General features: G+C 42.4%; 1 protein-coding gene across 1 annotated transcript in view; it reads right to left on the bottom strand.

The window, feature by feature from the left end:
• The window catches only part of PREP (prolyl endopeptidase), a 132,394-nt gene that overhangs the window by 54,195 nt on the left and 63,073 nt on the right, over positions 1-15,126 (bottom strand). The window contains exons 8-9 of the mRNA XM_065911634.1: positions 7,879-8,070; positions 3,840-4,037 (exon numbers count right to left, since the gene is read on the bottom strand). Of these exons, the coding sequence (XP_065767706.1) occupies positions 3,840-4,037; positions 7,879-8,070 (390 nt within the window). The remainder of the gene's footprint in view (positions 1-3,839; positions 4,038-7,878; positions 8,071-15,126) is intronic.

Below are 15,126 nucleotides of genomic sequence, written 5' to 3'. Positions count from 1 at the left end.
GTTAGGTGATCTCTAGGGAATAATTTCAAAGTTTAAGGGCAAAAGAGAACTGAATTTGGAAGTTCCTTAAGACCAAAGGAGATGTCTTGGACTTGAGGAGATGGGACTCCTGATGAAAACAGTGCTTTAACAAGGTTATTCTAGCAAAAGGAAAGAGGGAGGGGCAATCAGTTCAGATATTCCTGCTATAACTGGAAGTAAATGTAAGGAGGTGAAAGAGATGGGAGTTAAAAGGAAGGGACAATTCTAGGAGAAAATGCAAAAGGATCAACAGAGGAGTCTGGAAAACTGGATATGCAAAGAAAAGGCAAAAGAACTCAGCAAAGATGACCCATGTAGACACTGTTTCATCCAATTACAGGTCGGGTTTTAAGGATATTAAAATTTAAAAAACTCAAACAAAAACAAGTCTCTTAAAATGTTTTTGCACTCTTTGGTCATTTATCCAAAGAAGTTGAAAATGTGTCCACACAAGAACCTGTACACAGATATTCAGAGCAGTTTTATTCATGACTGCCAAAAGTTGGAGGCAACCAAGATGTCCTTCAAAAGGAGAATGCGTAAATAAATGGTGGAACATCCAGACAATGGAGTATTACAAAAAATAAATAAGCCATTAAGCCATGCAACAACCTTAAATGCATATTACTAAGTGAAGGAGCCAATCTGAAAAGTCTATATAATCTATTGATATGATTCCAACTATAGGTCATTCTGGAAAAGACAAAGCTGTGGAAACAGTAAAAAGATCAGTGATTGCCAGGGGCTAGGGGGAGAAGGGACGAAAAGGGCAGAGTGCACAGACTTTTTAGGGTATTGAAATTACTCTGCATGATACCATAAAAACATACACTGATGGATACAGGCCATCATACATTTATCCAAACTCAGAATGAACACCACCGAGAGAGAGTCCCAAGGTAAGTTATGGACTTTGAGCAATCATGATTTATCAATGCAGGTTCATCAACTGGAGCACATATACCACTGGAGGAGGGGATGCTGATAACGGGAGGCAGTGCACGTGGAGGGGCGGGGGGTACAGAGGAAATCTCTGTCCCCTTCCTTCAGTTTTCTATGGATGTAAAGCTGCTCTTATAGCATTTTTATGGTTTTCCCAAAGAGCCTGGGAAAGGTTCTTTGGTTTCTTCTCCCTCTTTCTCAGAGCCATGCACCCGGGATGGCTGTGCTGGATTATTACCACACACGGAAGTCTGGAGTGAGCCTTAGACAACCCTCCCGGGTTCCACGAGTACAACATCCCTCGGCTCAACCACTCAGTGGTTGGAGCCACAGGGAACAAGTGCATCGCGCTCCAAACTGCCTTGGTTGCCTGTTTTCCTCCAAGTGCAGTCGCAATTCTCCTAGAATTGCCCCTTCCTTTTAACTCCCATCTCTTTCACCTCCTTATATTTACTTCCAGTTATAGCAGGAATATCTTAACTGATTGCCCCTCCCTCTTTCCTTTTGCTAGAATAACCTTGTTAAAGCACTGTTTTCATCAGGAGTCCCATCTCCTCAAGTCCAAGACATCTCCTCCGGTTTTAAGGAACTTCCGAATTCGGTGCTCTTTTGCCCCTAAACTTTGAAATTATCCCCTAGAGATCACCTAACCAATCCTCTCTGATTCATGACTCTAGGATGTTTTCTCCAATCCGATACCCGATTCTTCTACTTAGCAAACCAATTGAGACAAGGACACAAAACATCATTAGGCTATAGGGATTCACGTTACAATGTGGGCCTATTTTCTTCCAAATGGCTTTGCTCGAGACATGTCCTTACCATGTACTTCCATGGGAAGCAAGGTCAGCAGGTGTACACCTGTCAGGTGTATCAGGTGTCCACAGCGGTTGGCGCAGCAGGTACTTTTGGCCCTGGAGCTTTATTTATAATTTAGTGCCTGTTGTTTACTGCAGCAGTGGACAGTCAACCTTTGGAGAGCAGTGCAAGACCACCTTTGAAAAGCAGACGTGCATGTATATGGACGTGTACGTATGTACACACTGACCATTTCCTGCTTTCAGGGAACCTTGTTTAATTATTGATTTTTACATTTGGTTCAGAAGGCCTGAGCCTGGAAGCCCTGTTCTCTGATTTTAGGTATCAGATTACATTAAGGAGAGAAAAGAAAAGGCTGGAGGCAAAACGAATTAGGAAAAGGCGAAGGAGAAGAAGAAAGCATTGCAGTGACAAAGCTTGCTCAGGAGCTGCCTGCTGGTGCAGAACCAGGAACACACTTCTCTTTCCAGACTTCACGGCCAGAGTCACAGATAATATTTCACTGCTTGGCACAGAACCCATCATTTTATGCTAGGACAATGAGCCCTTTCATCTTCGGGTAATGATGAACTTGTCCCTGAAATAAATGGCCACATGGGGTCACGGAAGGTGGTTTACAGGCCTCTGGAGACTCTGGCTTTTAGGAAGAGCAGGTTAGCCAGCCTTGCTCTGTTCTCCTTGTTGCTCTTTATCCATTAAAACTGTTCAAAAGACTATGAGGTTTTCCAAAGTTCAATTTCTGGAACCAGTGTAAGTTGAGGCAAACAGTGCAGACCCCGCAGCACTGGGCTGAGAGGAGGAAAGCAATTTTCCTTGGTTCCTGTCCACTGGCTGCCACTGTCCTCCAGGCTTTGGGAGGAGCAGGACACCCTGACGTGAGGTTCTTGACCTGTCAGTTCAGGGCTCCTGGCCCTGGTGTCCACATCTTTGTGAGATCCTCTGAAAGGTGCGTGGGTGGGTAAAGGTTGCTAGATGTCCCAGATGGACCATCAGACCTATGTACAGAACATTATTCTTTTGATTTAATAACCCTGACAACAACCTGCCATGACGGTTAAGATTCCTTAAACACTGCCTGCTCTGTGACTCCGAGGCACACAGAGAAAAGTGGATCAGCCATCATTGTCGTCTGCCAAACCCTGGGAGGAGGACAAAGTCATTTCTACTCCTGCTCAGCTCTCCCCTACATCTGCTTTATTTGCCAAGAACCAAACAACTGCAACAATACTGGCTAGGACAAAAAGGACGATGAAGGAGCTTGAAAAACAAATAAGGAACGTGCAGACATTTCTTCAGCCAGATTGCTTTCAGGATAAGGTCTGCCCAGTCAACTGCAAACTGCCAGCTGGCCAGGCTCCTGGGACAAGTCAGGGTGTTATAGCTTTGGCTGTAACAGAAATGCTGAATGCAGCCAAGTGCAGAAACAGGAAAAAACCCAAACAAGCAAAGTGAGTGTGAAAAACCTAAAAAAAAAAACAAAAAAAAAAACGTATAAAAAGAGTTATGTTTACTTTGGGGAAAATTAACTGATGCCACAAAATTGCAAATGTTTTCTTCCTTTTCTACTAGAACCAAGTAACAAGTTGTTGTTTTTTTTTCCCCCTCCATATGATGTAAGACTATACTTTTAGAATTTTATTTTAACCCAGCTTAACAAAAGCAGAATGTAGTCTCAGTTTTAAAACAGCTTTTAAATGTCAGATGTGACTACAGATTTTTATTTAACACTTTTAGTTATCTGTGCTCTGTGTGTTTTGATATATATAGACTAAAGCCTGAATCTACAGTTTTACTTGTTCATGTCGATTTTTCAAATCAACCTAGAACAACAGCTGGTCCTGTCCCCAGAAAAGAGACTCAGGATATAAGATTAATGAGAGTGCAGTTTTAGGTGTTCATGTTGCCCTTTGTTCTGAGCGTCCGTTTTACCAGTTTATATTAAGTAATTCTGGCTGTAACACAGCACATGTGATTTTCAACATAACATGGCATCATATTTCAGTTTATCAAAAGAAACCCAAACGGGAGTGCGATTTTTAAACTGGAAGGACTCTCACCTGGAGACAGAAAGGAAGTGAACTGGTAGAAGATTTCGGTGTCCTTCTTCTGCCCGCTGTACCCCACGACGCTGCCGACCTCCAGCGGGAAGGTCTTGAGGAGAGCACCAGTGGCCAGGTCGTGGAGCTGCAGGGTGTTCTTCACGTCGTGCAGGTAGCAGAGCACCAAGAAGCTGGACCTGACGCAGGCGACCCACTCTGCAAAGGTAAGGGCACGTAAAACCTAGCGGGGCTTTGAAGATTAGCCAAAAACACGCTCATTTCACTGAACGGCAGTCCTGGGGCTCTGCACTGTGGTCTGTGGCCCTGAGACTGGCCGAGTGAGTTTATAATTGGCTTTAACCACTCGTTGTGTTTTCGGCACATCCCTCTAATAAATCACTGCCAATGTCAGGTCCAGAGGTAATGACATATTCTCCACCTGGGACCAGGAGCATTTGATGGTCTCGATAACATGTGTAATACAAGTGACCCTGCGGCCCTATTTTGTGTCCACTATCATGTTACAGGACGTACAGATGGAAAACAACAGAACCTGAAGCATGCTCCTCGTCTGCCAAGACTGTTTATTCAAGAAGAATGTACCAAACCCTTGCTTGGCAATCCGCAAGGTGCTGGACAGACCAGCAAGGAGATGAGGTCACTTCTGCCCTTGAGACACAATCATGTAAAAATATAAGTAGTAATGTGTAAACAAAGGTGAGATTCAAAATAAGTGGGAGCCCTTGAGCAAGTGCTGAGTTACACCTGGAGGACAGTGAAGGTGGGGGTGGCCCAGATGGTGTTAGGGGCAGGGCAGCTCTCTGTTGGGCGAGAAGGTTGGAAAACACAACTCAAAGAACCAAGGTCAGAACTGGAGATAAGAGAGAAAAGGAATATGAATGAACCAGGAAGGGCGAACGAACCAGGAATGAAGCAGGAAGGGAGGAAGACTGGGAAAGAGAATGAGTGGGAGGCCCATTTTCAAGAAGAAAACCACTGTCCCTTTTGGGGGTGAGTGGGCTTGGTGGTGGGAGGTCTGCTGGGGGTTCGGTGAGCTGGTGGGGGAACTTGAGTTCCGACTCGGTCATTGCTGCGGAGCTACTGCCGGACAAAAGGGTGACATACACAGAGGGTGACGACAGTGCCGGACGTGTGCATCCCATGGCTGACCAGAGAACGGAGCACACGGAGGGTGGAGAAGAGACCAGATCCCCAAGCCAAGCAGAGCACCACACGCGGCTGGGGATACAGTCTGGAGAAGGGGGATAAAGCCAAGAAACGAAGGGCATCTCCAGGAAGAGTCCCCAGGCCGCGGTGAGAGGGGGGCTCTGAGAGGGAGGCAGAGACAGGAGTTCCACCCCCCCACCCCCGTGCCCAGGCCGCAGCTTCAGTGTGTGCTGTCGGTGATGGAGCTGGGAGCGCGGAGGTAAGCGGGCAGAGGAGGAGAGGAGGAAGTGGTGCGGGCAGGCCTCAGCGCAATCCACGGTGCTCTGGACGAGATCGGCCAGCGACGAGACAGGCCATCCAGAGAGAGAGGCTGTGGCAAACGCAAGCCAGCACAGGGCTGCAGAGAACAGCTCCGGAATGTGGAAAAGATGAGCCTTTCTTGGTTTTCATGGTATGGAGCAGGGCAAGGGGCTTTTAATGCTGCTTATTTTTATAACCCAGGAAACTAGCAGCTCACACATATAACATTATCCATGCTCAACAAGACACGGGCCAGAGGGAGCTCTGAGGATCACCAGGGGCCCCAGTCTTGTCAGGTTGTTTAATTCCTACCGCAAGCTTCTCAAGTCAGGATGTAAAAAAGAACTATTACACTTACAAGTCATTTGCTCATCCGCCAATATGATTTTTTTTAAAGTACTTCAGTCAAGCAATGTATTTCATGTGGCTTTAATGTTTCAAAGAAAAGGTGGGGGGAAGGAGGTAAATTATTCCTGTCAAAAAATAATCAATCTGTGTTAACTACGAGTACATCAGGATTCTAAAACAGACAAAGGGAATAAGAAAAGGACAAGGTGATTTGTAGACTGTCGTTAATAAAAGCTCTGACTTAACAGCTGTACTTTATGATTCATCTCTAGTTTTTATTCTCAGCAGGGCGTTCTGTGCTAATGATATATTGCAAATTTACCTGTGCTTCTCTTTGAATTGATGAGTTCTAGTGAATATTGAAGGTTTCCCCTTTCCAGGGTAAAGAACTTATAACCTTCCAGAGGGAAGGTTATAAAAATACATCACTGCTTCCACAAATCTCCGAGCATTGATTTGCATTTCATTAGATCTGCAGGTGAGACAGGATTGTCACCTTAAGGTATAGTTAAAACTGCTTGGGGGGTGGGGGGCTTTAAAAGGCAGAAAATTCACATTTCTTGGGAAATATTTGCATTTCTGATGGTTCCATACAAGAGAATCGCTGTTCCAACCTGACCTTCGACTGAAAAGCACCCAGGGCACTCTTCACGAAGCCTTGTGCCAGCAAGTCTCCTTTGGACCCACCAAGGCCCAAGGGGCCCTCTGGTGACAACAAAAAGTGCTCACCAAGAGCTGGCTCTTCCCACCCCCGGAGGGGACATTCTGTCTCAGCTTGCACAGAAGCCAAAGTTGCTGCAAACCGGTTTCCTCACATGAAGATGTTAACGGAGAAGGCAGGAAACCTGTTCTAAGATGCTCGGGTCCTTCATCCAATAGATGAGGTCCAGAGAGTGAACAGAAGGTTTTGAGGAGACAGATGAACAGGCTTCCCTGGAAAGAGCCCCCGTCCTGTTGTTAAGTCCCCTCCCCACCAGGAGAACTCAGCTGAGAGAGATACAGCACTGATGCCTAATCCAAGCTGAGAGGCAGTTTTGGACAGAGAAGAGCCTGGGGTGAGCTGCGGTGCTGGGCTGAAGATAGGGGCTGAGCAGGTAAGGGCATGGACGGGGGTGTCTTGGGTCCTGTCCGATAGCACTGCCCGAGGTGTAAGAGGCCTCCGTACAGAAGCGCGTGGATGGGTGAGTCGGGTGTCCAGGGGCAGAGTGGAGCACATGAGTGAAGCACTTCCTGAGACTCAGCTGTAATTGTGTGCCCGCCTCCTGCTCCACAAGCCAGGCCAGACTGAACTGTCTGCAGGCACAGAGCATGCTGCGTTGAGCCAGGGAGGAAGGGTCTTTACTTTTCCAGGATGTGCACCTGAATCTGACTCCAATACATGTGCTTCAAGTCACTGAAAAACCCATGTCAGGACTGCTTTGTCTGACACAGGGCCACTCTGCCGCTTTCACAAAGAATTATTTTCCTGATTATACACCTTATACCTTCCCTTGGAATGGCCCTAGATTTTATTCCTATTCAACCCATCAGCAGAAGTTCACCTCCACAAGCAAACTCTTCCCTAGCTTGAAGGTATTCGTTTCTCCTTTTGTGTCAAAAACTGTAGCAAAATTAGTGAGTCTCATTTTAAGTCAAATCCAGCTTTCAGGCAATGAGTTACTTATAAAGCAATACATCATTTTTGGAAAATCACTGAGAAAATGAATAAACGGGAACTTAAAGGCACTGTGAAACATGATGGACTCAGACGTGATGCTCTTAAGACGTTACTGCAGCATGGTGCAATGGATCTCAATTAAATCTGACAATACTCCCTCTTCTCTTCTGGTAAGAGGGCTATAAATCCAGCCTAATATCTACAATAGGTATAAAGCGAACAGCCAAGGGTTGTTCCAAAGCTGAAAACTAAGGATTCTGAATCCAACTAGTTTAAAAAAAATTTTAATATTAGCACTTATTATCAGATAATAGCTACACAAAGACAGCTGATATTTAATAAAAAAGCTCCACCTTTGAAGGTCTGGATTCATACCTTCACAATTTTTATGAAGATCCCATGCAATACTGGGCTAATTATAAAATGTCACATGGTAATAAACACTTGGTGCTCTATTAGACTTCTCAGGATCATAAGTTGAAGGTTCTTTACCTTGTAACCGGTTACAAGAATGAGACATACACCAATGTCTTGACATTCTTACCAGAAACAGAAGCACGGCCTCCAAGCGGCACGGACCCTTACCTAAGACATCCTTCTCGTGCTCAGGAACCAGCACTTTCCACCTGGACTCCTCGGGGTCCGTGAAGTCTATGTTGATCAGGCGGTAGTTCGGAGAATGGCGGTTTGTCTTGAAGGTGAAAACGGTGCCCTCGTTGGTCACGTAGTCATACTCCCCTTCGAAGTTGTCGATCAGCTTCACCCACTTCAGGATTCCTGGTGGGAGACCAAGCACCCCCGTCACCTCTCTGGGGTTTGAGGGGTGTGGTTGGAGTGTAGGGAGGGGACAGATCTTTTCTGTCTGCAGAACACAAAGCAGACACAGCGTTTGGAAGATCTAAGGCACGAGATAGAGCGAGGATGACTGTGGGTGAATTTTAAGGTTTCCAAAAACCACAAAGGAAGCTTTTCCAGAAAAACCTGGCAATGAAGATGAGTGGAGAAGTCTCTGTCCAAGGAATCTGTCTCAATCCCTGTAATCCAGCACATCGTCTTCTACCTAAGTGGGTCTCAAATCTAAGCACGTCTCTCTACCTCCCCTCCATCACTCCACCCCAAGTCTTCATTCCCTCTGGTGATGAGCAGTGGCTCACAGCTGAGGAATACCACATCCCCCGAGGGACTCGTGGAAATGTCTGTAGACACCGTGGTGGTCACGACTTGGAAAGTGACAGGAGGGCTGCTACTCTCTGCCTCTACCTAGTGGGTAGAGGCCAGAGAGGCTGTGTCAAGATACAGAACAGCCACCTAGACAGAGTCAGCCAGCCCTGAATGTCAGGAGTCCATAGCTGCGAAACCCTGCAGGGGTCTGCAGCATCAGCTTTCCGCCTGGTCTTCCCACCACGGTGTCTTAATATCTTACACCGGTCCCATTTGGTACCCTTCTTAGAAATCTCCCCATGGCTCTCTGAATAAAATCCAAATTCCTTCTTATGGTCTCCAAGGTCCTGCATGTTACAGGCCTTGCCACTGAGCCAACCTCAGATGCTCTGAACCTGTGCCTCATCCAGTTCTCCGGCAACACAGGCCTTCGGCAGGCTCCTTACGGCATGCTTCATCTCAGGGCCTATTGTACGCTGCCTTGCCTGCCGGATCCACTCACAAACCATTTCTTCATAGCACTACTCTCAAGATATACACAGCTGACCCTTGAGCAACACCAGCTCGAACTGCATGGGTTCATTTATGGGAGGGTTTTTTCCAATGGTAAATACTGCAGTACCTAACACATGATCTGTGGTTGGCTGAGTTCATGGATGCAGAGGGACCATGTATCCAGGGGGTTGACGATAACTTCCACGTGGTTCAAGGGCCAACTGTACCTAATATGCTTGCTTATAATTTGTCTTTTTTTTATTCACTGCTAGATATTCAGCACCCAAATAGAATGGCACCTTCAAAGGTACAAAATAAAACTGGTTTTGAACGCAAGGGGGAACACTTTCCAATCCTTCTGTTGTAAGAACTAGTCTGCTGAAGGTCGTCACTGCAAAGAAACCTTAAATGCATCCACCATCATTATCATTTAAATGGCTTACTAAATGCCACTTTTAATATTAAAAAAAATCCACTGGGAAGACATCTGCTTCATAACGTATCAGACATAAATATTCAGAGGACATCTCAAAAATTTTATAAACGAGAAAGCTCTATGACTTCTAAACTGCTCCAAGGCAAGCCAGATCTCAACTATTCTCCAATGAATCTCTTACCTTTAATTTCACAGTGAAACTGCTACATTAATTTGGATAGTTCATTTACATTCCTGGCGATTTTACATTCATTATCTAATTCATCTCCATAACACAACATCTTTATATAATTTGTTGTTGAATTAAATTAATCAGGGAAAATATAATCCCATGGTAGTTTTTCAGTTACACATAACAGGATTAAAACCCCAGCTCCAATCAGTATTTAGCCACATGACCTTGAACAAACTCTTTATCCTTTGCTGAGCCTCACATTCTCAACTATTGAGAAACAGTAAGCAAATGAGAAAGTTATTATAAAGTAACTACTAATACTCACCCCACAACAAAACCACAACAAATATTATCTTAAGATAAACTACAGGAATTAAAAATAATAAGATAGGCAGTTTAAAAAAAACTTTAGCTTTCCCACATATTAGTAATACCAATTGGAAAACATGGTGGGGGCAGCGGGGGACCTCATTTACATTAGAAGCAAAATTAATGAAATACTTAGGAACGTACTTAACAAGAAACATGGACTCTGAGAAAAGCTCTAAAATTTTTCTAAAGAATCTTAAAAAACAATGAAACAAAACTAAGTTATTGGAAACACATACCATATCCCTAGATACTATTTCAAAGATGCAAATAATTCCAGAAGAAATCTATAAACTTAACACAATTCCAAATGCTTTTTAGAGAATTTGATAATACTGTTTAAAGTTCATCTGGAAGAATAAGCACTTAAGTACAATGGATATATTTTTGATGACACAACAAGAAGGAACTTCTTGCACTATGATGGCCTGAACAAGCCCTCTACCCCTTGAAGGTAATTATTATCCTTTTATGGTAATCACTTTCTTATTTGTCTTTGTTCACTTTTTGCCTTAACATGTAGCCATGAACGCTACAGTCTAACTTTGCCTCATTTTTTAATTTCTAATGTAATGAAACCATACAACATGAATTTTTTGAGTCTGATTTCTTTCTATTCTTGGTGTCTGATCTGACAGTATCTTTGTAAGATTATTTATCCTCTGGTTATCATTATTGACTTCTGGTTAAATCCTACTGTATACAAAGAACACACTCTGTATGATTTCAATCTTTTTAAAATTGTTGACAAAAAATTTGTGGCCTAATTTTTCTTAAATAATTTTAAAATGTTTATATGACTAAAAAAAATGTGTATTTTGCAGATTTTTGCTGTAATACGCTAAGTTGTAGTTTACAAAATGAAGCAGAGCAAAAGCTAATAGAGTCTTGTCAAGAGAATGCACTTGGTCATATCAAACACCCTCTTCCAACAACCCAAGAGATGGTTCTACATATGGACATCACCGGGTGGTCAATACCAAAATCAGACTGATTGTGCTCTTTGCAGCCAAAGATGGAGAAGCTCTATACAGTCAGTAAAAACAAGACCTGGAGCTGACTATGGCTCAGATCACAAGCTCCTTATTGCAAAATTCACACTTAAATTGAAGAAAGTAGGGAAAACCGTTGGGTCATTCAAGAACGACCTAAATGAAATCCCTTATGACTATACAGTGGAAGTGACCAATAGTCAAGGGATTAGATCTGGTACAGAGTGCCTGAAGAACTATGGATGGAAGTTTGTAACGCTGACCAACACCATCCCAGAGAACAAGAAATACAAGACTGAAAAGTGGTTGCCCGAGGAGGCTTTACAAATAGCTGAGGGAAGAAGAGAAGGGAAAGGCGAGGGAAAAAGGGAAAGACATGCCCGAAGGAATACAGAGTTCTAGAAAACAGCAAAAAGAAAAAAGAAGGCCTTAAATAAACAATGCAAATAAATAGAGGAAAAACAGAACGGGAAAGATCAGAGATCTCTTCAGGAAAACTGGAGATATCAAGGGAACATTTCATGCAAGGATGGGCATGATAAAGGACAGAAATGGTAGGGATCTAACAGAAGCAGAAGATACGAAGAAGAGGTGGCAAGAACACACAGAAGAACTGTACAAAAAAGGTCTTAATGACCCAGATAATCACGATAGCGTGTCACTCATCTAGAGCCAGACATCCTGGAACGTGAAGTCAAGTGGGCCTTAGGAAGCACTACTAAGAACAAAGCTAGCAGAGGCGGAATTCCAGCTGAGCTATTTAAAATCCTAAAAGATGATGTTGTTTAAGTGCTCCACTGAATATGTTGGTAAATTTAGAAAACTCAGCAGTAGCCACAGGACTGGAAAAGATCAGTTTTCTTTCCAATCCCAAAGAAAGGCAATGCCAAAGATTGTTCAAACTACCGTATGATTATGCTCATTTCACATGTTAGCAAGGTTACACTCAACATCTTTCAAGCTAGGCTTCAGCAGTACATGAACTGAGAACTTCCAGGTGTACAAAAGCTGGATTTAGAAAAGGCAGAGGAAGAGATCAAATTGCCATCATTCACTGGATTACGGAAAAAGCAAGAGAATTCTACTTCCACTTCATTGACTATGCTAAAGCCTTCGTGGATCTAATGACTGTGCTAAAGACTGCATGGATCACAATAAACTGTGGGAAATACTTAAAGAGATGGGAGTACCAGACCACCTTACCTAGCTATTAAGTAATTTACTAATCTTTTGTTTGAATCTAAATATTTATTGGTTTAAGGGGCCATTTTTTCTATCAGTTAAAGAAAAGGTCTGTTAAAATGCTTCTGATTGTAGATTTGTCTCATTAGTTGTATTTCTGTTAATTTTTACTCTCTGTATTTTGAAAGTACACTGTTAGATACATACACAACTAGAATTATTATATTTAAATAAAACTGAATTGAACTTTTTATGATTATGAAGTTTTACCTCAAGCAATGTATGTTGCTTTAAAGTCTACTCCAGTATTAAGACAGCTACATCATTTTCATTTTAACAAATTTGGCCAGTTGTCTTCTGAAAAATGGATGGTCCCAATATGTTCTTCTCCATGTCTCCTAACCACTCAAATGCTTTCCATCTCTTTGTGGGTTGCATTCTATGTAATTTCTTTTTATATTCACCTTCACAAATTCCCTCTTCAGCTATCTCTCATCTTTTCTTTAACCTAATAACCTAACTTTTAACATTAATTATACTTCTAATTTTAGAAGTTCTACTTAGTCCTCTTCCAAATGTTTGGTCATTATTTATAATATCTTGTTTCTTCCTTATGTTTCCAAGCTTCTCATTTTTTTAAAAAAGCAGCATCAATGTTTTTAAAAGTGCATTTTCACAATTATTGTATATTCAGTTCAGTTTAGTTGCTCAGCTGTGTCCGACTCTTTGTGACCCCATGGACTGCAGCACGCCAGGCCTCCCTGTCCATTACCAACTCCTGGAGTTTACCCAAACTTATGTCCACTGAGTCGGTGATTGCCATCCAACCATTTCATCCTCTGTTGTCCCCTTCTCCTCCTGCCTTCAATCTTTCCCAGCATCAGGGTCTTTTCAAATGAGTCAGCTCTTGGCATCAGGTGGCCAAAGTATTTCAGTTTCAACATCATTAGAAAGTGAAAGTGAAGTCGCTCAGTCGTGTCCAACTCTTTGTGACCCCATGGGCTGTAGCCGACCAGGCTTCTCCCTCCATGGGATTCTCCAGGCAAGAGTACTGGAGTGGGTTGCCATTTCCTTCTTCAGGGGATCTTCCCAACTCAGGGATCGAACTGGGGTCTCCCGCATTCCAGGCAGACGCTTTAGCCTCTGAGCCACCAGGGAAGCCCCTCAACATCATTAGGAATCTGATAATTCCACTCTGGTGTGAATCTGCTGGCTCTACTTCTCATGCTGGTGAACTTCTTCATCTAATCTGATTTCTGATTGTGAACTGATTTCCCTTGATATGCTATCTGTGAGAATTCTTGAAGGCCTGGGTTGAAGTGACATTATTTCAGATAAAATTTGTATCTGGCTTCTGTTTGCTTCTTGGGAGGCAACCAACCTGGGAGCACTTTAAATTCTTGGCATGGAGATTTTTGGACCCCAAAATAGAGATAATCAAGTCAATGTGCACACGTGTGAATGTCAGTTCTTCTGTTTTAGGAGAATTAAAATCCTGCCTCCAAGATAGTGACAGGCAGGTTTCCTTACTACATACCCTGCCTTTCCCCAACTTCCCACTCCACCATTCGCAGGTCTATTTCTCAATAATCCATACACCACCACCAAAGGGAAGCTCAGACTCAAAACCCAGCAGAAACATTCTGAGACAAACCAGCTTACATCCCAGGATTCCTGCTTTCATTTTGTCTTTGGTCTCTATGATTTCTCTTCTTTTATGCCAATTAGCAATATATTTAGTAGATACTTTATTAACTTTTCTTACAACATTTTGGTTGTTTCAATTAGATTATTCAAGTAGATTATTATATCACCTGCTACATTCCCACAAACTAAAGTCCTTACAATTAATTGTCATAAATAATTAAGTTCTAAGTCTGAGTCAAACATTTTTCTTTTTCCAGTGACAAATTGCTGACCCCCAAAGCAGGTGATCTATTCAAAGACAAAAGGAAAAGATATCCAAAGACGATTATTCCTTATAAGACAAAGTAAAAAAATTAGTTGGCAATGCAAAATTTGCAGAGAGTCAGAAAGCTACATTTGTTTATTATAAGAATGATGAAACAATTTTCTGGACTGTGACATTTGTAAACACAAAGTCTTAGTTCAGGGAAATGTCAGATTCCTTAAATGTTCCCCTGACAATAAAACATTTCCTGATGTGAAACCTTTATTTCTCAAAGTAACCATCTTATGGTTTCTGATGAAAACGTCTTACAGCCATTGCAGTGGTATTTACTATGGCCCTGCTTTCCCCTGCCTGTAAAAAAGTCACTGAAACGTCCACTAAAGGCAAAACATAGCAGAAATTTCCTTTAGTATCTCTGTATAGTCAGGTGAACCTGAAGATGTCACGCACTCGTTTTAAATAATCAAGCTCCAAACAGCACTAAAACAATTTTAAAAAGTTTGTGGTCATTATCTGCCACCAATTTCTGAAACACCGACTTAAGTCATAAATGCACACAAGTCAGACTTAGGAATGTGGCTGGATTTATACAAATCCAACTACAATATGAAAAGCTGTTCAAAGTACAGGCTCAGAGGGCAGCACGTTTAAAACAAGGGCTCAAGAAATCCTTTGGCTTTCTGGGAACCCATGCTCCTCAGGCTTTGGCCACAAGATAATTCAAGAGAAATGGTATTCCAATTGATTCACAAGTTAAAACACTACTGATTTAATAAAAACAACAACAACAACAAAAACAATGAAGTTACTTTAAAAAAAAAAGAGATGTGGCTAAATTCTCAAACCATCTCACTTTTGCCCACCTCTTCTGAGGTATTTTTGTGTGTAAGTGGTCCTTCCCTTTGAAGTCAACAGAATTCGATTCCCAAACTTCTCTACACTGAAGTTGAAATTACTTTTTATAAATCTGTTTCTTGGTGGGGGAAAGATTAATTTACTGAGTGAAGGTGAGCTTAAAATATCTAAAACTTTCTCTAGAGCAATTCATTACTTGTATTGCTTTCTTTGAAAATCAATGTTATTAAGTATATTCCATAGAAAATGTTTTATA

This window comes from Muntiacus reevesi, chromosome 19 (assembly GCF_963930625.1).
Source record: "Muntiacus reevesi chromosome 19, mMunRee1.1, whole genome shotgun sequence".
Taxonomy (NCBI): Eukaryota; Metazoa; Chordata; class Mammalia; order Artiodactyla; family Cervidae; genus Muntiacus; species Muntiacus reevesi.
The sequence above is the reverse complement of the archived record's forward strand: the minus strand, read 5'-3'. Positions and strand labels throughout refer to the sequence as shown.